This window comes from Pseudopodoces humilis, chromosome 3, assembly GCF_049639895.1.
Source record: "Pseudopodoces humilis isolate 2021_Gansu_Grassland_sample_001 chromosome 3, ASM4963989v1, whole genome shotgun sequence".
Lineage (NCBI taxonomy): Eukaryota > Metazoa > Chordata > Aves > Passeriformes > Paridae > Pseudopodoces > Pseudopodoces humilis.
In genome coordinates this window covers 79,732,629-79,759,473 of record NC_142202.1, presented here as the reverse complement: position 1 = coordinate 79,759,473, position 26,845 = coordinate 79,732,629, and the positions used below count along the sequence as shown (strand labels likewise).

Here is a 26,845-nt window from a genome sequence, read left to right as displayed (position 1 = left end):
GGTAACAAACACCTTTCCAGACTTTGAACACAACAGCACTGACAAAAAGCATTTAAAGCAACTTGAATTCTCTAGAAGTGTTATTTCCTAAGGATGCAAATCATCACCTCTTACAAGTATGTGTCACTTTGTCAAGTCAATGTTTTGAATCAACCATGTAACTGTGGAATATGATGGAATATAGGGCATAAAATGAATTTTCCTGTAGTTTTGCATATATTAAATTGACTTATCTACAACTTTGTGTTAGATACAAGGCAAAATATTGAATAGTGAGGACCACATTAATGAAGAGGTCAACTTAATTAATTAACAAATTAACAGTTTTTGTCATCTGAAGTGCACAGCCAGCCCCCAAAAAAGCATTAACTCATGAAGATGAATTACAACCTTTTTAAACACACTTCTATACAGACTAATTAGATATATTATCTTTACAAGAAAAATATACATTTAACTCGTGAGCTACTTCTGAGTACGATTTATTTATTTTTTTTCTGGAACTGCTTAAGGTACGGGCTTACTAGTATTAATGACAACAATGTCCATGACTTTCAAGTTGCTCCAGTTGTCTCTCTCCTGAAGTAGGAATGAGCCCTCTTAGAGTCTGATGGTGCTATTAGGAAAAAAAAAAAAAAAAAAAAAAGACTGTTCTCTTATTAAAAACAGAAGCTTTTGTTCCCTCTGGAGGCCTGATATTTATGATCAAGCATTTCATGCCTACTTCTCTTGTCCTAATTCTGGTCATTTGCAACAATGCTGGTGTTAAGTGACTATGAAACCCTAGTCTCTGAAGTAGTAAGATTTTCAGGCCCTGTGCCCTACGTCACATGGAATCATTTATTGCAGTACAATAGGAAGTAAGGCCACTATGCCTAACAGTATTCCTGGAGGGAAAAATGCTGCTCATTGCTGAGTAACAGTATACCCAGATGATTATTGGTTGTAAATTCTGCCTTCAAAATCAATGGCTTTTTGCATTTAGAACTAGCAGAACCGAAGGGCAAATTACCAAAGAAATACAGAGAGAGAAAAAGTGCAGAGTACCAAGCTCCCGCTCAAGAAACTGGTCACATGGAAGTGCTAACTTCTCAGATCAAGTTGATATAGAGCAGCTGAACTGGTCTTGGCAGCTGGGGTGAGATGGCGTGTGAGAAGTACCAAAGTTCCATCACTGGCTAAAGACCCTGGCAAGCAGCTCAGCGCCTTTTCCCCATATAAAATCCTCACAGCTCTGCTTTCAGCTGAGTATCTCCTTATATGCAGCATCTGTTGGGACGATTCCTTTGCATAGAAATAACGAGAGAGGTTCAACTGCAGGTGGTTAAAGAAATGTGGACTTGTCAGAGCTTGTTGCACTTAGTCTCTGAAATTCAGAGCTTACCTTCAAGTCACTGTGTTTGGTCTTGTTGAAGCTGTAGTGAAAAAAATGGGCCCAAGCCTCTCAGTTTTCCAAATGTAGTAAAAAGTGTTTGAATACACACTTTAATATATTTTCTGTGGCATTTTTGTAAAGTACAGATATATAATTATAGATATAATGCATATATAGCATTTACTGTATTGATAAAAAGTCAGTCTTTTCACAATGACAAACCAGTATTTACAATATGATTCAAATTTTAAGGAACAAATAAAACAATACTGTGTGGTTATACGATAAGAAGAATTTGAGGAAAAGTAAGAGACCAGTAAGAGACATGATACCACAATGACAGGTGCACTGCCATGAACATCCATGCACAACCCATTTTTTTTTTTTTTCTCTCCTTATAGGAACATGCATAATTTAGCTCTTCCACATTTCTACCGAGTCACAGCTCTTAAGTTGATATGGCTGCTTATGCTTTTTCAAGTACGGATTAATTGTACCATCTTTCCACTTAAAATCTTTTTCCAACTGCAAAATTTCAAAGTTTTGGCTAGAGCAGAAATAACTATACACAAGTTACTTCTTAATTTAAACCAATAGAGCTATGGCAATTTGCATAGCTGAAAATTCTTCCCATCTTCTACACACCTTAGAACCATTTCACAAGCCATTAGCATGAGTCTGAATAGCGTTTTTTAGCACTGCAGGTCTTTTCTAGGAAGTTTGCCTCAAAGGATACTGCAGTGCCAAGACCAGCGACAGAGCCAAAGTACACAAATGCTCTTTGTTACCCTCATATGTGAACACTACCCAGCCATTCCTCGGTAGCATACTGTACACAGCACAGCAAATGTAAAGATGATCTTCATCTTCAATGTACTGTCACCCTTTCCTCAGAGGAAGAGAAGTGCTATTATCACATTTTTCAGAAGAAAAAGAATTGGATAGAGACTGAGTGGACCTAGGTTTACTCAGAAAGGTCAATTAGAATGTTTAAGACAGCAAAGAAGCAAGCCCGCATCACCTCAATTGCATCCTCTTCTCTTTCTAACTTTGAATGAGAACTTTATATGTATCTTTAACAGAAACAAATGCATAACTAATAAATTTTATTTATCTCTATTAATTTTATTCCCAGATAAGCGGAGGTAGCAAGAGGGATGTTACTACATGTATTATCTCCATCCCACTGAAGAAATATTAGCTGAAATGAGTTGTTTTTGAAGTGAGAGTGGGTAAGCCCACTATTTGCCTGAAAATATATAGAAACACTTGAGAAACATGAAAATTCACCACAAAAATCCAACAGATATTAACCTGAAAGACATTAATTTCCTTCAATGCCAACCGGGGAAGCATTTTCCACTACATCTGTACCCGCTTTAGACTGCCTTTACATCACCTACACAATATAAATGAGAATTAGCATACTGTTGGAGATGATCTTTTCTCTCAAGCACTGAAATTTTTTTCACAGCCTCTGCGGTTCAGCTTTGACAGATGAACAGCTGAGAGGCAGCTTTTGCAGAAGGACTGATAAACACCTGGGCTGTGCAGGTGCAGAAGAGGGCAGAAATTTTACCATGATAAGTGTGTCCCTGTGTCCTTGTCATTCTAGAGAAGTCTGGTCAGGAGCAAATGATAATCTACATTCTTACAAGTGGCATTTAGAAATCAGAGGTGTGAATGGAGGAAACCTCTCCAACTGCAGGACAAAACCAGAGCAATAGGAAGGCAGCTATGACAATGTTCTGCTTCCAGAAACACTTTGGGGCAAACTGAGTCATCTGCCTAATTGATACAGGTGATGTATTTTTTAAATATTGAGGATGCAGAAGCTTTTGCCTTCAAAAAAAAAAAAAAAGCAAACACAAAATTAAAAAAACAAACTCAAAACACGTAACACACAAAACAGCCAAAACCAATAATGGAATTTATCATCCTGCTCACTTTTTTTTCCTAAATCAAACTGCACTTTCCCTTAAAAAAGTAAAAATACAAAAACAAAGATACATTAGAATATCCTACTGTCCAGTAAATGTCTTATAGGCAATATTTATGGAGGAAAAAATGCATCAAGCCCTACATTTGACAAAAATTAAGCACCCCAACATTCATTTCATACAAGGGAATGCTGCTTCTAGTGCTCTTGGTTTGAATTATTCCTACCACCACAATTTGAATATGCATTATTTGTCTTCAAATATATAATCATAAATCTAGACTAATGCTGAATAAAGCAAATCCTAGTGAGAATGCTGTGCCGTTGATAAGATAAAAACAGCTTATCATGAGAAGGCAAACTAATCTTTCTGTTCACCTTGTAAATAATCCATTAGCTAAACTTCTAGTTTAGGCTGGATGCTTGATGCTTAACACTAAGAAGTCCAAATACCCTTTGTATCCCTTGTAACAGAGAATAAACTTGTAAAATGCCCTTGGTGCATCAGCTTATTGTATGAATGTTTTTAAAGAAACTCACTAGTACTATAGGAAATGTAAGTGGGCTTTTCTGTGTTGTTTAATACTCCAAGTGTCACTTCATTCTTTAAAGGGGTTAGAACAGAGGAGGGGGAAAGGGGAGGAAGTCTTACTTAATTTGTTGCATATGTCCCAACGTGTTATACAACTAAGCGTATTATACCAGAAAACTAAAGCAATCTGCACTGCAGCAAACTCCGTGTAACTCAAAATAGGAGAATAATCTGGCCACAAGCAAGTCAAAATTTCAGTGAAACTTCCTCTCATATTATATATACACACACTTTACAAGCTACATCAAGTGTCCTTTCATATTCCAAAAGAAATACATTGTAGACACCAAACATACTGTACTTTTACTTAAAGGCTTCATCAAACCATATGTGCAGACACTTGAGAAGACGAGAGTGTCAAGCTTCCTAGGGTCCTAGAGTCAAAGAAATTCTGCTGCCCCCCACTGCTAAGTAAGTGCACTCCTTCCACGGGGGGCAACATCTGCCGATCCGTCATGGTTCCACTTGGCGAGGACCCCAAGAAACTTCCTTGGGAAGAAACAATTTTCTCAGGACTGGCAGCCAGTTTAGGGGATGTGGAAAAGTTATATCCATAGAGGGCACAGGGACTGTGCAGTCTAAACGTGTTGTAGGAGCCTTGGTGGGTTTGGTTAGTGGTAAAGGCATTGCTGGATGGGGAAGGCATGATGTACTGGAGCTGTGGAGACATCCCTGAAATCTGCATGGATAAGCCAGTCTGCGGGCAGCTGAATGCGTCCCCATCATTGCCACTCATAGACATATTCACAGTTGTGCTACTCGACACACCGACATAGGAGGGAGTCCTTGGGGGTGCAAAGGTCTCACTGGTCTGGTTTGTGAGCCGGTTGTAGGTCTCAGCCAAGGAAGTGCTGTATCTGTTCAGGGTCAAGCCTGAGCGGGCACAAGCTGTGTAGTCAGCTGGAGCAAGGGTACACAGCTGGCTAGTGTTGGGACTGAGGTGGAAGGCTGGAGATGAGCAAGGGGAACCCGGTAAAAGGTGAGGGTGGGTAGATGGCACTCCACTGCCAGATCCCTGGAGTAAAGTAGAGGAACCTGCATTTCCTGAAAAAAAATATTACAGTGTAAGAAGCACATTGGGAGAAGTCCACTTCCTAGGTGAAAGATCAAGACCTTTGTCTTTTACAGTAACTGTTAAGACGAAATCCAGCTTAAATTAATTAAAAACTTTTACATATGTGAGCAGGAGAATGTGTTAGTAAACCACATGCGTGTTTCTAAAGAAACAATTGACCAAGGAAGAGAAATGAAGTTATGTTTTTACAACATGTTTTATGTTTTTACAACCATCACTCAGTACTTAGAGCTCCTAAAGGTTAACTGCTTCTTACATGACATGGAAGAAAACTGCATGGCAGCTAAGATGTAGCCAAGTGAGTACCACATCACAGGAAGCCCTCTTCAAAATTATGACTTTTGGCTTGTCTATGCTCTTGCTATAGTCTGGAATGTGTTTCAAGAGTTCTGTGCCTGACTGTCACTGTCAGAGCACCAGCTGAGGAACCAGCTCCTTAGCTCAGAGGCTCTCACAGATAACAGCTTCAGGAAAGTTCTGAAGTTGGGAAACTTCAGAACAAAACTTCAGAATAAAAAACCACTTCCGACTTCAAACAAGAATTACTGAGAACAACCAGAAAATTCAGAACAACTTCAGGAAAAGTGTAGGCTGCACATAGCTGCTTCATTTCTTAAATGAGTAAGTTTGCAGCAAACTGTTTGCAAATTGTTCATTTACTGATATCAGAACTTTTTATATTACAAATACTAGTGCTGACTGCTCCTGAAAACACACTGCTTGCTATAGGTGAAGCCTTTTCTCAAGACTGAAAGTTTCCCAGCTGCAAAAATACTTCCTTTTCTTAAAAGATTGTATCTTCCTGAAAACTGAGTAGAAAATTATCTGGGGCCTTTTACAGTCTTTTAGGCAGAAGACACTTAACAAAAGAGATCTGTTTATGAATCACATTAACAATCAAACATCCTGATGCTGCAAGGAAATAAATGCTGTCAATAAGCTAACAGGTTATCATAACAGGTGAGACAGTAAAAAGAAAAATAGAAAAATACATTATTAATGAACACTGCCTGCTGCTGCTTCTGTTAACAGGACACACAAGCACAAAGCACCATTAGACACTGCTACGTTACAGAAATCCTGGTATAAGACATATTTTTCTTTTCATCTTCATCAATGCCTCCACTACCTGAAAATGGGAACTTTCAGAATTAACAACCAGGAGAAATTTCTAATGGGGTCTTTTGGAAAGTTGCTATGTCCAAGGTATAGATGACTAAAGATTTTGCAAGGATCCCAGTTTCCATCCTCGGAATATCAACAGTAACTTCAACCTCAATCTTCTTAACCTCAGGCAACAGCAGAAAAGTGAGAAGTTCATGGCAGCAGTTCTCCTCCATACAAATAAGGCTCCTGCATACAAATAGCCAATAAAGCTGGTCCGTCTCCTAAATGGATTAACTGCATTGTCAGTTGCCTTTCAGTCTTACACAATCTGACAAGGTATTTCAGGTCTCATTCTAACTTCTCATTAAAGGCCTCTTTGATGAGACCATCCTTCACCTCCATGCTACACCCAAAACTCTGCCAACACTCATCCAGTGTATCTATGACTTGGCACAAAACCTCCTTTTAGTCGCCCACATCAGGGACTGATACTCAAGATTTCTCAAAGGAGTGAACGAAGAAGCTGACAGAAAGTGATTTCTCTGAATTTCTCTATGTTCTGGATTTTTGCTCTGAAGATGTCTAACAACTTTGCAATCAATTCATTACCAAGAAAGCACACTGGATGTCTGTAAATCTGCTAGCAGAAAATGTGAAGAATTGAGAGCAATATGTCTGATTCAGCTGGGAAAAGGCTGAGAGGTTTTCTATGTGCATTGGCATGCTCTGTCAATAAAAGAACTCAGAAAAGAGTACAGAGATCGCACTCTCTGTACTAATGGGCCATTTAAATATTTTTCTCATGCATGACACTACCTCCATAATGGGAAAAGTGGAAACAAAGAGGTTTCCAACAAAGAGTGAGGAGCAGGAAAAAGCAAAATGGAGAGGAGATACATTTATTTAAGCTCTAGGGTGCAGATAAAGTTTGTTGGCCCATTTACTGAACAATTTTCAGGTCTTTAGGAATCAAGAAGGGGTTCTAAGAAGAGAACAAATTAAGTTTCCTCCCATTTGCTCATTACCTAAGAGAACATTTCCTCTCATTCCTTTTTTAGGTTTTTTTTTTTTTCTTAAAAACACAAGTAATTCCTATGCTGCAGTATGGATGTGTACAACAGAAGTCATCTCTAAGTGATCTCTTTTGTATCTAGCCAGAACATAACATTAAGGAATAGGTTATTCAGTCCTTAAATAACTGGCATTCTCCTCCACGTGTGATCTGATTTTTCTTACAATCTAACTTATTTATTGCCACAGTGGTTGAATTAACATTAGTTTTCTAACCTGAAATAACTCTGATGAGGGAGGATGGCTGCATGGTGTTAGTTGGTTGTTTCTGTCTTGTGAGTGACTCACTTACCTTGGCTTTTGTAAGATATGATGGGCAAAGCTTCACCTTTCATTTTTGTTTTGAAAGAACACAAAGACACTTGTTACCTTGTTTGGGTATCCCAGGTATGTCTTCAAATGTAAGGGTCCTCAGTGAAGGTCTCCAGAAGGCATAAGACTCTACCAGAGCTTCCAGCCCCATTCTATTTAGAACAGAAGAAATCACGGTGTCATGAAATCAAGCTTTATTTTGCCACACATCTCTGAATACTCTACCTCAGAAACATACACAATTTAGTAACATTTCAGAATTATTTTCAAGTTTGTTTTTCCTTTTAGAAAAGAGCCTATCCATCCACAGAGACCTGCAACCACTGGGCTGACAGCACACAAATTTTCTTCCAATTCCAGAAGCCTGGGTCTCCATTTCAGTATTTTGGGCCTTTTGGGAGGGCTGTTTGAGTGGGAAGACTTGGCTAAAATTGTTTTAAATGTTTTGCTAGTATGATATTTTTTTAAAAGCACTATTTCTTCCTAGAACAACAGTTATCCACTGACAACTTCTATTAAAACAGGATTCCCAGTCACTACTGATGAGCTGGAAAATCACACTTAGAACATGAACAAGGCATGGATGCACAGCTGTTTTGCTACTAAAATCATGTATAAAACAACATTGTTACTAAGCAAAATGCCTTTAGAAACTAAAAGTCTTTGATCATTTTTTTGCAACAATGAGAAAACAGAAGTAACTGTGTAGACAATGGTGGCAGTCACTATTTAGAAGAATCTCCTTTTCCTGAAGGTGAAGACCCATTTGTTTTCTGACAATTATTTATGAATAATGCACCTCAGAGGTATATATTCTTAGAGGTATAATTTTGGTGTTATTTTTGACTGCTGGGCCCCAGAGGCCTGTTGAGTGTCAGCATCAGGCACACACCAAATACGAGTGGCTTGCCTTTGAGCAGCAGTACTTTGTGAATTTGAATTATGCAAAAAGCCCAATTTGAATCAACCAACATGTTCTGATACTACTCCTTCCAGGAGGAACACAAATGCCTGTCAGGAAACATTTATAAAGCATTTACTAGCTGAACCTGGACTGAAAAGATAGCCTTAATTTTCTGCAGTAATGGTGAATTTTTGTTCCTAGTTAAAGTGGAGATAAAAGCCACCTCCTGGAGGAGTGCAGCCAAGGCGATAATTTATACAAGATGCCTTCGAACAGTTTCCACATTTTATCACCACCCTAATTTGCGCTATCAAATGCCCAAGTTTATTTAACAAAACAATTATGTTTTTCCCTAAGTATTTAAAGGGAGAAATTCTGGTCCTTTCCTGAGTAAAAGTTTTTATAGGGTCAAACTTTAGGCCCAACTGAAGAACGAAACTATTCTCAGCACATAAATTCTGCTGCACTTTGCAAATGCACAGGGAATGTTTTTAAAAGGTGAAGCTACTGATTTCTGTAAAATAGCCTGTGGGACTGAACAGGAATGACCTAGAAGGGCATATTTTTAATTAAACAGAATTACTGCACGCAGCAGTGCAGAGTAAGATAGCTGCATTAAAGCAATATTGAAAAGTTTGCTATAACTATACTACAGTACTTTTTTTAACTTTTGCAGACTAAAATGCCTCAATAATAAACACACCAGCTAGAACAACGAAGATAACAGAAACTTAACATTTAATTTCAGTGTTTAGTAACACAGCAAAACAATAATCCACTGAGTACACCAATAGAAATTTTCCTTGACAAAATTCTGAGCTGAATTACCAAACACATTTATCCAGTAATGCAGACTATAAAAGAAAACAGCGATATTGACTTCAGTAAAACAATGTCAATTTGCAACAAACAAGAGTTTGCAGAGTCAATTCTGTAACGAGTGTGTTTGTAGAGTAAAAGCACTCAGACCTCATCTAAAGGCTGCTCCAAAACATTTCAGAGATGCTGGCACTTCCTTCAGGACTTGCCTTCTTAATCCATTTCCATAAAAATAACTTTCTATCAAAATATCCTGCTTTTTTCCTAATGCCTGAACCAGACTATTCCTAGCAGCCAAACAAAAATAAAAACCCTTCTCTGGATACACCCAGTCCCATAACTGTATTTTTGTGGCTGCAGATGCCATAGTCTTACATCATCCTCAGGTAATTCCAGAGCTGTCACATCACATTAAAACCTGCTCAAATCTGGTTTCTGAACAATTCCTTCCTTTCTGTCTAAAAGGGATCTTCCCTTGTTTCATGTAACATTATGGAAGAAATTCTAAGTCCACCTAAATTTGCACATTTCAGAGACAACCAGGACACAGGGTTTCGCACTTCTTAGGTGGTTCTATAGTTCTGCAAACAGCAAGCATGCAGAGACACTGACAGTGAGAGAGTTTTCAAACAGGGCACGTATGGCAACCCTTTTGTTTCGAAAATACACACAGCATGTTTTGCTTCCTCAGTCACTGCATTTATTTGGAAGCTACTGTCCACTTAATTTCTAACTAGAAGGCTACAAAAGATGGCAAAACTCTATTTATGTCAGTGGCCACAGAACATGGATACTTCTTGCTAGAAGACAATCTCAGACATACTGAAAAGATACTCAGAGTGAATGCCTGTAAGTCTTTACCTCATCCCTTCTGTAAGAATTAATTTTCCAAAAACTACTCTCATTTGCTGTCCAGTTTCAGTTTTTATGTAAGTCAGGTGTAAGCACAAAATAGGCTTTAATGCTGTAGCTTCTGCTAAGAGAGAAGCTCAATAAAGCAACAATCAAAAAGAAACTCTCTGATCATTCCGATCAGCATGATCTGCTCCCTGGTCATAAATATAGCAGCTGCAGACACCAAACACAATGCAGTCACAGGAATTGATGGATACTATACACCAATAAAATACTGGGGTTGTTTTTTTTTTAGCTGAGATGGTTTAACATACAATTCAAAACAGGCTTAAGTAGCTTGCATTAAACAGTCGTTGAATGAAATACCTCATTGACACTGGCAGCCCGGATAAGGCCCAAATCTCCACTTTGCACTACTCAGATTTCCCACTGCTATTTTGAAAGATTGACAGATCAAGATAAAATAAGCAATTAATCAGTCCATCCGCAACAGAAGAGGTGGAAACTTGTCCCATTTCAAGGTCCCGTATAGCCTGATAGAAAAGATATTCACCTAGAAGTGGATTTAAAACTCCTTAGACTAAAAAGACACTAGAACACAAGTCCCCCACCTCCTAGGCAAGAGTACTGAACATAAGGTTACTGCACAAACTCCAGCATTCATGGAGTGTCACTGCTTCCACTGAAAGGAAACCTGAGTACATGAGTCAGTACTGAGTATAAGTGCCAGCCCGTTCTCGATCTAGATGGTCAGGGGTGTAGCAATGGGAGCTCACCAGAGAGAACATTACTGGGAAGTCTGAATGGTCCTTCAAGGAGCCTGAATTCTCAGATTAGATTGTCTGTAAGTGCAGGTGTTCACCTTGAACAGCCTCCACAAACTGATTCTGTCAGCAGGAACAAGGCCAGCTCCTTCCCCACACCTACCTGTTACGGCCCGAATCTCTGAAGCCTTTAGCAAATGGATTCCTATCGATCTTCAGACGAGTTATCTGTGAAAATGATTAAGAGAAATTATTACCTATAAACTCACATAAGTAGCATAGAAAACAACTCTCCTGACAGAAACAGCAAAAACATCTTTGTATTTGTATAGTTTAAGATGGTTGTCCTGAAACATAGAAAAACAAGGGCCAATTTTCTGATCATTATTTTGCAGATCCCAGGAGAAGCTAATAGGTATTTAAAGCTGCCAAATGGCAGTTGGAATTACTGAGAAAAAGAACTCCTGTCAAATGTCATTCTTCACCTAAGAGACTATACTGTCTAACTGCAATACAATTTAAATTAAATTTTATTTCTGAACTGGTCAAGAAGGAAACGTGAAAATAGTAATTATCTCTAGGTTATTATTCTCCATAAAAAAAAAAACACAAAAACAAACCAACCAAAAAACCCAGCAAAACACACCACACCCCAAGTAACTGTAATTTATTTTAATAAATGGGAAAGTAACCAAATACTTGTATTTCAGTATTTACATGGCTCCCATGTTCTTCTCTTTGTAAATTTATCAATGTAATGATATGTAATGATATGTAAAATATGTAATTTCAAAAAATACAGCTGCAATAATTTATATGGAATTATTAAAATGCAGCTATGGTGTCATAATGTATGCTAATACTTAAATGAGAAGGTAGAAAGAGCTGAGTGATACAATCTGCAGTTTGCTTTTGACTTTGAATCCACGTGGACCCAGATAAATTGCCCTTAATAATATAAGCTGAATGCAGTTAATAAAAACAACTGCAAACCTTCTTCAGAACTCAGCTTCTTTGTTAAGGTCCTGGGAGTATTAAAAGCACTGGAGTCAGGAACAAAAGTGCTTTAAAAATTCTCTCCAGACATGTATCTACCTTTAAAGGTACAGAAACACCTTTAAAAATTAGACTGCTCTTTGCCTTGTTCTTCAGTGCTGTATTTATAATCAAGACACCATTAAGCATGCTAATTAGACTGTGTGATCTCCGTAATTTAACTGATTTTTTACATGCAGCATCTCCAAAGGCTCAGCTATAGCCTCCAGGCACTACAGCAATACTAACAGTGAAAGCTACTTGTAAAAAGACAACTTTAGATAATTCCGTTTTAATAAGTGATACAATGATAGTATCTGCTTTTCTCCTGTCTCTTACATCTCCTCTGAAAAGCCCGTAAAGTGCTAACCAGAAAGCCCAAATTACCTGTTGGTTTTGGTATGCTGTGACAGTAGTGAAAACTGTCTCTGGGAAGGAGAAGGCTTTCACCCCTTCTCCCGAAGGGATGGGCTTGACAGGGGACAGATCATCACCACAGTCTTTTCGGATGACGTGCACACGAGGCTGGTATTTATGCATAGAGTGAAGGATAATCTATGCAATCGTGAAAGGAAAAAGATAACATTTATTAGAAAGGACACCCTGCTGTTTCAGGACTAATAAAATTTTGGAACAGATTACGGTATGTATTTACCATGCCACTTACTGGAAATCAAATGTTTTCTTTAACCTCTGAAGGTTCTTGTTACAGTAGTCTAATCCCTGTGCATTTATGTTATTGCCAACCCTAAGCATTTAAAAATTACGACTCAGGAGTTCCAAATTCAGAGATTGGCTCAAGTGAAACTGGCTCAAAAAAAGGGAAAAAAAAAAAAAACACCCACCAGGAAAAAGAAAAATCAGGAGTGAAGTCCAGGTCCCACTGGAATTATGAAAGTTTTGTCACTTTTTTCCACTGAAGTCTGGATTTGACCTAACAGGATTAACAGCAGCAGAAATTTGCCTTTTGTTTTTGGAACCTTCAGGATATGCTATTGGAGCAATTTTTTCCTTATATCCCAAAGGCTGGAAACAAATCTTGATTGGAACACTAGCTGAGACTCTCACACTCTGAAGAAGCATAAACTTAAGGGTAAAACAGTAACAAAATCCAGAACTCTGAAGTGTTAATACAAATCAATTTATAAAACTGCAAATTTCAATTAAAAAACCTTCCCAGCACACAAAAACTCAATCAAAATCAAAAGAGAAGTGGATGAACTCATACTGCATAAAATTAAACACATGAATACCTCTTGGTATTGCACCTCAATTTTAAAGGAGATTTAAAATACAGAATTTTTCTTCTATTTTACTCCACTTCAACTAACGACTATGAAAACAGAAGATTTCAAGAAAAAAAAAAAGTTCAGTTATTATTGTTGGAAGCCTTAAGACATTAGTAACTTGATAAATAAATAGTCCTATGGCTATTGGCCCGTGGAATCAACATCCTGGGGAAGCTTTTTAATTTCCTGCTCCTTCAGTAGGCTCAGAATGTGCGTGTGCTCAAGCACTCAACAGAGCCCCTGTGTCAGACACCACGGAAATTCACTCGCCCAAATTATATAGAGGACGTTGCATGTGTTTGGATAAACTAGAGCTTGGCTAGTTTAATAGACTTGGTGCTGGCCAGATTACATGGCCTTGGTTTGGTAAACCAGGTTTCTAGATAATCAGGAGTTTTATCAGCCTTTGAGTAAGGTTTTGACACTGACATCACAGGCTCCAATTGATTTACTCAGTGAGTACCCTGTGGATGTTCTTATATGCAGTCTTTTTCGAGTTTCTGAAATCTTGACTAGAGCAAGATTTTTTTTATCGTGCAAAAATGTTTTCTCTTTTGCAACATTCCTTTTAGTTTTCCAACGGCAAAGATCTACAAAATGAAAACGCAGAGAGGACAGCACATTCCTCACCCTGTTTTCCTGTGAACACCCAGTGGTACCAGGGGAGATATTGGTGCAACAGAAAAAACATGATCAAGAGAAGATGTTGCACAGTTCAAATCCACTGCTATTCTGTGCCTTGCCATTTGTCTGGGTGCCACTGAGCATGCCACACTCTCTCCCACACGGATTACTTGACCCCATCAGCATTGCGGTGCAAACCACTGCTGGCCCACACATCAGTGATAACCCTGGCAGCTACAATGAGCTCTGCTCACACATCAGAACAAGTGAAATCAAAGCAGCATGGAGATGAACACCTCCTACTGCTTATCTGGGTGGCTATTACAGCTAAACTGATCCATGTCATCTCCTAAGAGCAACCTGTCTGGCCTCTGTCCTGTACTGAAATTTCCTGCACTGACACGCTGTTTTGGCAATTAGCAAATCCATAGCAATAATTTCTTTTTCTTGATGCTGTACCATGTGTTCTAACAATGGGATCTTTGTTAGTGATCTGAAGGACTCTGAACTTTAAATAATGCATAACTGTGAAGCCCTCATGAATTAAAGAGCGACATATGAAAACAGGACATAAAAAGAGAGGGAGATGCAACATCCACTCCAAAAACAGTCTAGCTCTGTTATTAAAGCATCACTTAAAGCTACTGTGAAGAAAAAGCTAAGGAAAAGGAGATTCTGGCTTTTCATTTCACAGTGCTTGCACATTTAAAAGCACCAATGGGATCTAACAGTTTATCTGCAGAAACAGCAACCTTCCCTTCATGCCCTTAAAATCCAACACCAAAAAATCCTCTACAAAAACTCTCCACAAAGTCCTCACAGAACAAGATCACAACACTTCATGCAGGAATAAACCTCTCTCACAAAAAGTAAAATTATACTTTGGGAACAGCAGCTGTCAAGAAATCATGATCAGAGAGAAGAAAGGGAGCCCACAGGTAGGAGGCATAGCAAAGGCCACCAGAGCACCTGCAGACACCCAAAGCTGGGATTCCCTTTGCAATGGCTTTTGAGAGCTGCTACCACGATGAGGCCTCGGAGCTGACCCTGAGCATGAGCACCACCATCTCAGCCAGAACAACTGAGAGCCAGATACACCCTCACAGGGGAGACACCAAATCTCCAGCAACTTCGCAGTGCCAAGACTACATAGTCACCTCCCCATTACCAACACAGTCCTTGCTGCTGCTTTTGCCAAAAATCCTCCTTCATCCTCCCTCCAAAGCAAAGGAACTTGGGCTCTCTGAAGTTAGGGAAGTGTGTAGGGCTGAGGAGCATGGATTCCCTCTGTACTAAGATGAAAACTGCAAGTGCAAATACTGATGTTTCACAGCTTTTCATTGTGACAATAACATATAACTGCCCATTGACTGTAAGCAGAGCTCGCTACTTGGAGCCAAGTCTGGGCAGAGTTACAGTCCGCCTCTGCTTCCAGCCTCACCCCACTTTCGAATGGGGAAAAAAACCCACCCCAACCACCAAGGAACAATTAACACACTAACAGCCTCATTTTCACTAAAAGTTAAAAGATGCTCCTCTGCATCAAAAAATACTCAGTTGAAAAGCATGGAAAATAGCATAAAAAATATTGACTTTTCCCCTCCACTGAAATTCAGTTTAAAAACTCCATTGAAATAGAGAAATTAGCCAGCTCTAACCAGCCGCAGGGAGAGACTGCTTTTACAATGCAGACTCCACAGATGAGAGAGGGATGAGAGGCATTAACAAAGAGCATCCAGACCATGCATTTTTCAGTAACAACTGCAAAATCCAGGTTTACTTTTCCGTAGAAGCACAACTTAGACGAAACACACAAAAGGCACAGCACATGTCTTCATGACTCTACAAGAACACAGTATTTCCAAAGCAGGGAATTCACCCTGGAACTCCTTTTGAGATCAGAAACACACAAGGGAAACATGTCCGTACAAATTTTGCTCCATCTCCACAGACTACAAGTGGAACCCATGTATCAGAGAGTGTCCTATGTGCAGATATGTACTTCAAAATCTCTGAGCTCAGCAGCACTATGAAATAGCATAGTCACAAACTCCCACTTGAAATGCTGATGAAAACAGCAGCAGGCAGCACGGAATCTGGAAAGTGCTCGAGCAGTGAGTCTCTTAGAGATGGCTGATCTCCTACAGAATACTAATCCTGGGGCAACACGATGCAAGCTGGCGGCCACCAACTACTGCCACAACAAAATACAACAAAAGTATTACAACAAATACTGTGTAAGAATTCTACCCTAGTGCCTATTTGCAAATACTGTGAGTATTCCTATGGCCATGGGCCACATCTCTCAGAGATTCTTAAAGTTAATACTCTCGAATAGGTAAAAGGGCTCTAGATTGATATCATGCAGCTTCCTACCTGCAAGACTGAAACCTACCTCTGGGATTTTAACACAAAAACTGTGCAATACACCTTCGACAAACATTGGAAACATAAAGGAACAATTTCAACAAGGATTAAATTGCCAGAATCAGAAAGCAGGGAAAGCATTCCCAAAGAACAACAGTTAAAGCCCAATGCTGCTTGATGGAAATCCCACAAGGTTTCTCTGAAGCACTCTGCCTACGCACAAGAGGAAAAATACCCACTTTCTAATAATCTAAAATATACCCCATGTCCCATACAGGGGTAGGAGAGTCAGAATTTCTGATACAAGAACAAATATTGAAGGGACACTACAGCCTTGACTCCTAGCTCTTCTAACTCGCCATCTGTCCCCTGGTACCCTCCTGAGAAAAATGGTTTCTTCCTGCTTATGAGAAACAATTGTTTTTTTATACTCATCACAAAATATGATTATTCGTTTTCCATTATTGCTAGAGGCATTCAGAGGCTACATAGCTTTTTCAATACAGCATTCCACACTACCATAGCTTTAAAAGAAAAAATGTACCCATTGGAAGAGACACTTTTCTGCTTTCTGCTTTTGCCTTTTCTGGTAATTATGAATGACATGTTTGCAATTTCCCAGATTTGAGAAATATGAAATTATTTTACAGTCATCCTTCTTTTGTCCTTTTATTTTAATGCTTTTAAATTTCCATTTTGGGGAGGAGGGGCACTGCCATAGCTCTGAATCAGTTCAGTGTGTCTCGAATCACTGTGCTTGAGATTTGCTTCACTCGTTTCCTAGCTGAAGTGTTTAACTAAAGACCAGAAAATTTATATCTCCCCATATTACAAATAACAGTGGGCTGTGTACACTACACAGGTTTCAGTTCAGAATAAAAACAAAGCTAGAATCTGGGCTGGAAAAATACACTGACATAATTTTATGCATAGATGAGATTTTTATCACAGGAAAGTTTGCAACTGCAAGTGTGCAGGTGGACCACAGTACCCACAGATCATCCCTCTGCACCCACTGAGTACAAAAACCAGCTCGCTGCTGGAAAAGCAACATTTCATCCATTTGCATCTGCTTCCCTTTCAGAGTCCTTACAACAGACTCAGGATTCAGGGAAAACAACTCCCACTTGAGAGGAGTCACAAATACACAAATGCTGGGGAAACTAAGGGAACTTCATGTTCTAACCTTAACTCAAATGGACACTGCCAAGTAAGACTCCGTATCTGTCATTCTGGAATGAAGCAATATAAAATCTCTTTTGTACTATCCTAAGAAAAGCACTGCTAACTTAAGAGACATGAATACCCCCATATTTCTTTTAAGGAAGAGCAAAATACAAGTATGAAAATTATTGCACAAATGTAAGTTTTTATCTTTGTTATTGCATTTGCTAGGTCAGCCATGCTCCTGTGCTTCTTGCCTCTGTTAATCGTATTTGCAAACAGAAATAAAGGGGAAAAAAGCCTCAGACTATGTATTAGCAAAACACCTGGCTCAATGTCACAGAGTTACAACCATACAGAAAGACAAGCGTGGCACTCTGTTCCAGGTATATTTTCTTACACTCCTTTCCTTGAAGGAGAAAGTATCCTGGTTAATAAATTGGGTTCCACTAAGGACAATGGAATCCACATCCTGTCTAAAAGCTTTCCTCTAACATCTTAAAACTCTACCACTTGGAACTTCATGCTCCTTCTGAATGGATGCCAACATTTGCCATTTATTACAGGGGTTTGTAAAATCAAAGACTTCACTCTGACTAAAAACAATCCTCATTTTTTAATTATTTCTTAAGGTGTCAAGTAAAACTATTTTAGAGATTGCTGAAATGATACTGGCTTACATCTGTCATGTTTCAACAGTTTTGAAGAGAAAAGGAAATATTAACATAACACATTTTGTTGCATTAGATAATGTCATAACTAAACAATTTAGAACTTGCAAACAGAACACTCATACTGCATACGTCTTCGCCAGCTTTTGCAAAAGTAATGAGCCTCAGCTGTGAAAGGGTCTTGCTTCATAAGGTATGTAATAAATCATCATCGGAGCAAACCCAGCTCCCATGTTGTTCGTTTTTGACTGCAATTATTAACACCTCACGGGATTACACACAAATGTTTAGGTTAAGAAAATACTTAAGTGTATTTTTATCCACGTGAAGTTATTACACACTATTAGTGTTTCTCCTAGCCACTTGTGAATTTAAGCGTCCTTTTCGATCGTAGCAGAAGTTGCGACTAACACGCTCAGTGGGAAATACCGAGAGCAACTCTGCCCCTCTGTATTAGGCAATTTAGCCTTGTAAAGTCTTGCTTTGCAGAAGGAGTTCTCTATTTGAGGTGGGAGTAAAACAGCAGGTTCTAATAAGCAGTTAATTATCGGAGCAGAAAGTAAGCGGATTTTAGATCTGGAGAGTAAAGTTCCAAAACAACTCTGAAAAGTCAAGCCTATTCCTGGCACCCCGAAGCTGTACGTCAGAGCCTCTCAGGGCTGAGCCACGTGCCTACACATCACGCCACCGAAGAGCAAGTACTCACATGCCCTTGATCATCCAGCTCGTTATTGGTAAGCTTCAGTTTATCAAAGCTGATCACTTGTCTCATCCACGTCTCCCCCGAGGCGGGTGAATCAGGGTGAATATAAACACGAGGCGGCACTGGGGAGTCAGCATTACCAGCCACCATCCACTTGGAACTGTGATAAACATACCTGTAAAGAGAAAACAAACACCTTTAACCACAAGCACCAAAACAATTTATTAGACCCATTCAGTGTAAATAAATTAGGGCCCATGCATACAGCAAATATCCATCAATTAACAAAACAATGAAAAGACTCGATTTTACATAAATAAAAAGGTTTTTTTGTTTGTGTGTTCCAAAACATAGTTCTGGCACCTGCAAAAATAAGGTTAAAATCCATGCTCTGATCTGACCTTCCTCTTCCTAAAATCAGTGACAATCTCAACACTAGGTTTCAAAATGAGCTTTAAGCTGGTGTTAGTTCACTGATTGCTACAGCTCTACTCTGAAAAGGCATCAGCAAACAGGGAAGAATCTGGTCCTTCTTTTATCAAATTGAATAGTAATTCCATATTTGGAAGATGTATCATGCTGAGTCTAATACAGGACTCTATAAATAAAGCTATTGAAAGAAAAGAACATTATGATTGGGAAAAATAATGAAAGTATGTAAAACTATGCTCTTGATATTTCTGTAGACCATAATAGGCTTAATAGTATTAATATAATAGTATAGCTTAATAGGCTTGAATAGTATTGCAAAAAGGTTAAAAAATGAAAACACAGTCTGCATTTCGTTTGACAGGCCGGTACTGATGAGGTGATTTTATAATAAAAATTGTGCCTGCTTTGGTTGAAAACCTATTTTGAAGGCAGACACTTCACAAAGTAGTTTAAAAAGCATTAATTGGAAGTTATTTTTTTCAAGTACAGTAAAATTCCAGTAATTCATCTGTGTTTTTAAATAAAAACAATAAAGACTTTATCAAAGCATATTGTTGCACAATTCAGTTCCTTTTTAGAAAAAGACAAGCAACATAGTCAGAACAGAAAACAAAATTATTTAATGCAGGTATCGCTCCATACAATTCAGATCAAGATGCATAGCTAAGATCTAGAATGGTGGTGAAATTCTCTCCTGGAGATAAATCCTCCACTCCAGATCACTGTTGTAAAATTTTTCATTTATTTTATATTTCTTGATTTATAATAAATATATGCTTTCACTCAAAAAGTAAATAAAGTTATAAATACGCATAAATACAAATTTAGTGATAAATACACATTTTGATCTACAGCTCTAAATATTTATAAGGTCAAATTTTGCTAGAAATGCAGACCTGGATGTAATTTTTTTTTCATTTCCATTTGTTTTGCTATCTGCTCTGTCAGCTAAAGATTAGGCTCCATGTGACTGCTGTCATGTCTATGAAATTTAAAGATCTGCAAGACTGTGTGAAGCTGTACAGAGTTGAAATAACAGTCATCAATAAAAAGCAAAGAAGAGAATGAGAAAAGGCATCAAATAAAACATGTAAAACATTAATATTTAGTAGAAAGCTTAAAGGCACAGTTAGTAATACACGAATACGAAAAAATTCAGGTCTGCCAACTAAGAAATTACCGCCCTTCATACAACTCTTGTTATTTCAGTTATCTTGGCACCATGCAGCACACAGTGACGACAGTGCAGGTCAGTATGACTATAATTATTTTAAATCAAATGAGGTTTAAGCAATTCATACTCAGAATAACTGCTTTTAATTTTTAGTATGAACATATTAATTAATTTGGAATTATTACCTTGCTTTTTCTATGAATTTGTGAATTGTTCAGGAATTATATGTTTAGATTATTAAGGAAATGCACACATGCAACACAAAGGAAAAAAAATAAAAGGAAAAAAAGCTTGCATTTGAAATGCACTGCACTGGTACAAGGAAAAAGCAGCATTTTTTTCCTCTGTGGTAGAGAGAGGAAAGACTCCCCTGATTGTATATGCTGGGCATCACCAGCCCTGGTATCTGGTGTCCCTTTTTGAAAAACTCTAAATCTAAAATGGTCCTTAGAAAGGTCTTACACACCACACAAGAAAATGACAAAATAGCAGTCAATGAGGTAAGTACAGGAAAAGCGCAGGGCAGCATTTGGTTAGGAAACAAGGCAGCATTCCTGCAGAACCAACCTTTTAATCTCGGTCTGAAATATTCCTAGTTCTAGAATTAAATTTGCAGCGGTTTTCTCTGCATTATACTAAGTATAGGTTAAAACAGTCAAACCCGCAATTGGTAAAGACCTGATCCTGTCTCCTCTGAGCTGCTCTGGCCAGGCTTCCCCCCTGGCTACTCTGGAGCACGGGATTGCATCCGTAAAGACCTTGGAAACGGCTTCCACTCCCAACAGGAACTGCTGCGGGCCCAAACATTTCTCCAGGACCAGTGGCTTCTGCACAGCACAGCCAGCTCCCTCAAAACACAACTACCCTCGAAATACTGAGAGCTTCAGCACAAAATTTCTACTCCTCAATGTTCAAAGAACAACTGCTTTTGTTCCTCACATCAATCTCCAGACAATAACGCCATTAATTCTTTAAATAATAGTAATTAGAAACATTACCCTTTTTTAGTCTAAGCGACCAAAAATCTCAGTGATAAACAGCTTTTTAATTAAATTATAAGCAATTTGAAGCACGACTTACTTATAAGATAGCTTATAAGTATTTAAATCAGATATCCATGCTATTAATCTTATTAATTAATGTTAATACCATTTGGCACTAAAAAAGGTACATTTTCATATTTAGTTGTTAATATGTAGTAATTCCCACTGACAGGAGGAGGAATAAAATATGGTAACATTTCCTGACCGCACTCTGAAAAGCCAAACCTGAGCATCTGCCCACAGTACATACACAGTGTGAGGCAAATGTATCATGAAGAGCTTCAGCACAAACTTTAGCTGCTTTTGCATACTTGGTACAATATGGTCTTTTAAAATACACTGGGATGAAAATAAGAACCTTTAAGGAGAGTTAAATATGATCTTCTGCTAAATGATGTTGTGTTAATATTTGCTTCCAACAGCCAAGCACCCTATAGCTTACATCTTATGTTTTTCCGCACAAAAGTCACCATACCTGTATCTTTTGTTATCCACTGGCACGATATCCATAGCAATATAATACTGCTGATGTGGGTCTAAACCTGAGATCTTCACTCTCATTGCAGGAAACATCCGCCTGAACATTGGAAAGAGAGAGGTCATTTTTAATACGAAACAGACTCAGGAATGGTTGTTTAGGAAAAGTAACCGCTTCGTGGGATTTTTCTCGTTCTTCCTTTTAGCCTACAGAGTCCTTTTGGACGATTATAGTTACATAGCCATGAAATGGCCCATTCGATATGTCAAAACAGATTTCTAAAGTGCATTTACTCGAACAATGCTTTGTATGTTTGGGGATACGCTTTGGGAGTACAGCTATTACCACATCATTTCAACTTTATTGTTAGACAGTAAATCATTTGGGTTTGAGACTTTACTTTAGCAGGACACACATTTAAAGCCCATTTGAGATATTAGTAAGAAATGTATTCCTGGAGATGTGCAAACAACACCTCCACCCAGGAAGCCCAAGGCTTACAGAAAGGCAAATTGCCACTAAAGTTTCATGTGACAGCAGAAAACGGTGTCTCATTGCTGTAGCAGCAAATTAGAAAACTAAATCCACTGTGATACAATTATAACACCGCGAGGATGCAGTTATAAAAGCCAATGTGCCATGCTCTAACCCAACAATATGGTCTTTATTGACACAGGACTTCCTGTCTGCAACTTACTAAAGGTGAAGTGCGAGAGCTACTCTGTCTTTGAAAGGTATAGTAAAACTTCTTTATTGAAAGCAGAAACGAATCTACGAGCAAATTAAAAAAAAAAAAAATAAAACAAAAACGACGAAAACCCAAACATTCAGTATTGAGATCCTTCTGTGGAATAACGGATTAATTAACCAATGAGGTGGTTTTAACACAAAACTGCTCTTAGCTCTTTGCCTGGCATGCTTTTTATCAGAAAACTTCGTTCTTGAAGAAAAAAAATGAAAAAAAGAAAGAAACGTCCTGACTACAAGCTAATAAAATACTCTTCTGCGTTTTAAAAAACAAAGTTATTCTAGTTTACTCAGTATTTGCTGTTGTGCTAATATGTATATATATTAAAAAAAAAAATCGATTAAAAGTAGTTACTGGAAACAAAAATCCTATCTCCGCCATTTCTGAATAAACAGGAGGGTAAAAGCCTGACTACGGCTAACTGGTTTTTGTTGTTATTTCAGTGCACCTGTAAGATAAAACAGAAATGCCCCGACTGGACTCTTAAGACAAATGCAGCTTTGTGCTGTTTAAGACTGCGTTTCAATCATTAATAAAGCCTCTCTGAAAATGCAGACGGTAGCATATGGATTCAATAAAATATGTTTTTGTAATTTCTAATAAGTTCAAATACTTTTATACTTCCCAGGTTTTTACCATGTGTATCCCCTGGAAAGGGGAAAAGCTTCCCCCCAGAAGGGCACGGCGCTCCCAGACCTCGCCCTAATGAACAGGAAACCCGAAACACCACATGCTCCCGTGCCCATCTAACATTATCGCCATCTACCTGCCTCGTAAATCTGGAGGGTTCCCGGGTTTTGGCCCGCTTTGATGTGCCCGCCCGCCCCGGGAGCGCACGGGTGGCGGCCCCGCCGTGCCCCGTTACCTTCCCGCCTTGGTGATGATCATCTCGGTGCCGATCTCGTGGAAGCGCTTCCAGAGCTCGGCGCCCTGCAGGTCCACCCGCGGCGCCTGCGGCGTGGGCAGCGGCGAGCCGGGCCGTGAGCCCTTGGGGGAGCCGCCGGGGGAGGCGGGCGGGGAGGCCGCCAGGAAGCTCTCCTCGCAGCCGCCTGCGGAGAGAGCGGAGGAAGCGATAGCGGCCGGGCCAGCGCGGATTTCGCCATCGAGGCGACCGATGCCTCAGCCCCGACCGAGCCGCCAGAGCCCGGCGGTAGCCGTGGCCCCGGGGGGGGGGGTACCCGAGCTCCGGGACCGCGGCAGCACGGCCGGGCTGCCAGGGACGAGCTGCCCCTGGCGCCGCACCGCGTCCCGGCCGAGGCGGCCGCAGGCAGCCCGTCCGGGGTGCGAGACCGGCGGTGCACGGGCTTCTGCCCCGCAGCGTGAAACTGCGCTCCCCTCCACACAGAGCACACACACACGTGTACGTGTTATGTGTGTGTCTGTGTCTATATATATATACACATATACACACACACACATACATACATATATATATGTATGTATGTATATGTGTGTGTATATATATATGCACACATAATTATGTACATAGTTGCATTTGCACTTCTAGCAACACACATGCACATAAGCGTCGTATAAGCGCTTTTGCCTCTCCTCGCAAACGGGGCTCGGGACAGCCCCCGGCCGTCGTTCCACGGCGCTGCGGCACCCACAGCCCCGCCGGCAGCCGCCCTGCCCCGTGCCGGCGGCCGAGGGGCGCCGCGGATCTTCACCGCCAGGCCAGCGGGAAGGGTGGTGGGTGCCCACGCGGCGTGGAAAGAGAGAAGGGATAACGGGGATTCAAAGCTCCGGTGGCGGCGGGGCACGGGGATCCCGAGCGCAGCCGAGGAGCGGGGCCGCGGGGCGCGGGGCGGCACTCACCGGCGGGGGCGCGGGCGGCGCAGCCCAGGTCCAGGTCGCCGCAGGTCCTGCCGGCGGCAGCGGCGGGGGAGTTCTTGGTGCAGCAGCCGCTGCCCCCTTCGTCCTCCCCCGCCTCGCCCCCGCCGCCCAGCTTCCGCCGCTTGGGCTGCCGCGGCGGCGGCGGCGGCTGCTGCTGCTGCTGCTTCTCGGCCCCGATGAGAGCCTCCACGGAGAAGGCGTGAGCCTTGAGGCTCATGGTGGTGCCTGGCGAGGACCGCCGCTTGTCGGCCATGCCCGCCACCCTACAGCCCGCGCATCCAGGCGCCCCGCGGCCGCCGGCACCCGCGCCCGGCCCGCCGCGCCGGCCGCCCTCCCGTCCTCCCGACCGCGCAGGCAAGGGGCTGGGGCTTTCCCTCGCCTTTCTTTTTAAATCCGAGTTATCAGCCAAGTTTTCTTTTTTTTTTTTTTTTGGGGGGGGGGGATTGTTTTGGGGTTTTTCTTAAGTGGAAAAAAAAATCTATTCCTTTCTGCAGATGCGTTCCTTCTCTCCCCCTCCTCCTCCTCCACGTTCTGCCCCGTCTGATGGGCCAGGCAGGGCTGACATGGGTAACAAACGCTCTGCGGACACAAATTAGGGCTTGTAATTGAAATTTGTTGCCTTGATCTGTCAGCACTTCCAGGCAGGAGACCTGTGGGAAGAACTCGCTCATTAGTGTCACTGCGGCGGCGGGGGCCGGGCGGAGCCGCGGGGCGGGGGCGGTGCGGCTCGGCCGCCCGCAGCCCAATCAGCGCCGCCCCGGCCCCGCCGCCCCGGCCCCGCCGCCCTTCCAGGGGGCCCCGCCGCCGCTGCGGGGGGGGCGCGCCCGGCCGTCCCCGCGCCCGCCTCCGCCCAGGCCCCAACAGTCCCGGGCCCGGCAGATGCACCCACAGTGAACGCAAAAGGGACACCCCCGCCCCCAGCCATATCCCCCCGAAACGCAGAGGGAAGGGGGGAGCTCCCCTGGAGCGCAGCGTTCCGGCCGGGAAAACCGTTCGGACGTTAAAAAATGACGCTGTGCCCTGTTCTGCTGTAAGGAATTAGGAATTATTGCTGTTACTGTTGCGCTTGGAGATTCATCGCGTTGTTACTCAAACTCCGGCTGCACTGAGGTTCCAGCGTAGCATCCACAACCTCCGCTAAACCCAGCCCATTAGCGCTGAGGCTGCAATAAAACGAGAATTAAACAGAACCTTGTATGAACATCGATGCATCCAGCCGCAGCAACTTTAATAATAATCATATTTAGGTGCATAAAATAGTTACAGGGAAAATCCTCTTTCGTATCTTTCCAGTGAGTAAAACTATTAAAGTTTTGGAAGCAGATATTCTTTCATTTGAATATCCAGGGAAATTAAAAAGCTAGTAAGATTAGTAAGATTTTTGTTGTGGTGGCTTTTTTTTTTTTTTTTTTTTTTAATCCTCTGAACTAAATGGAGTGATGTGCTCCCTTGAAAGAAACAGAATAGAAATCCTCCAGCTGTAAAAAAAAAAATCAATGGGGCAAATTTCACTGATTAGAGGACAGTGTTTCGTTCTGTTTTGGGCAACGGAGAGAAGGAAATTCGCGATGTGGGTCGCCTGTGTCACAGCCTTGGAGGTCCTGTTCGGGCCGTCGAGTGGCACAGCTGAGATTTCTGATCGTAATCTGAAACGGAAATAGCTGCCATTTAGGAGACGTAACCGTTTCCACTATCGCATTTTACCTACCCGTAAAATGCAGATTTATCGCTAATTTCAATAGCTGCTTCGTCAGAGACTGTGAGGAATGGGCTGATTAATAAATATACCCTAGAGATAAATTATCCCTTCGAATAAGGTTATCAGCGTTAAAATTGTAAAAGTACTTTCCAGACGTGAATAATTAGGTATGTGACAGAAAGATAATTAATTAAAGAAAAAAATAAAACAGAAACGAAACCACCGGAGGAGCACTAACTCTCTCCACATTGGAAGAGATGGCAACTTGTCTGAGAAAAATTCGTCACTACGAAAAATATTGCCCTGCAGTTGCTGTCGCTCTGAATTGATAGGAGAGCAGAAAATACTTGATGTCTGTCACCGACGAACAGTGCTGTGGAGTTAGTTTATCTTTACATTAAATCTGGGACGTATTAACTGTTCCGTGGTCTAAAGTCTGTCTGCTCTGCCTTTCCAGCCGCGATTGAATCTGAAGGAAATCAGATGTGCGAGAGTGATCGAAACGTGCTAAGCTAGAGGATCTTGCAGGAGTTTAAACGCCGTGGCGGTGGAGATGAGATCGATAGAGGAGAGGAAGGAAGGAAATGGATGTTATCTGTCCGAGGGCGCTCCCGCAGCCTCCTGGCCCTCCCGCCCATCTCCGACGGTGCCTTGGGCCGCCCCGCTCAGCGCTCCCGCCGCCCGCGGCTGCCGGGCCACACACGCCATCGCCACCGGTGCGACGGCCCCGGCGAGGCCCGCGGGAGCAGGTACCGACCCCCGCGGAGGG

The 26,845-nt window shown here is 41.2% G+C and overlaps 1 protein-coding gene across 1 annotated transcript; it reads right to left on the bottom strand.

Annotated features, from left to right (window-relative positions):
• Positions 1 to 687: 687 nt before the first annotated feature.
• On the bottom strand, positions 688 to 24,630 carry TBX18 (T-box transcription factor 18). The gene is made up of 8 exons (XM_005518176.3): positions 24,360 to 24,630; positions 23,407 to 23,590; positions 21,791 to 21,892; positions 18,670 to 18,841; positions 12,236 to 12,403; positions 10,977 to 11,041; positions 7,529 to 7,623; positions 688 to 4,950 (listed from the first exon to the last, which is right to left on the bottom strand). Exons 1-8 carry the CDS (start codon positions 24,628 to 24,630, stop codon positions 4,226 to 4,228), a joined length of 1,782 nt encoding a protein of 593 aa, XP_005518233.2. The 3' UTR covers positions 688 to 4,225.
• Positions 24,631 to 26,845: the final 2,215 nt, after the last annotated feature.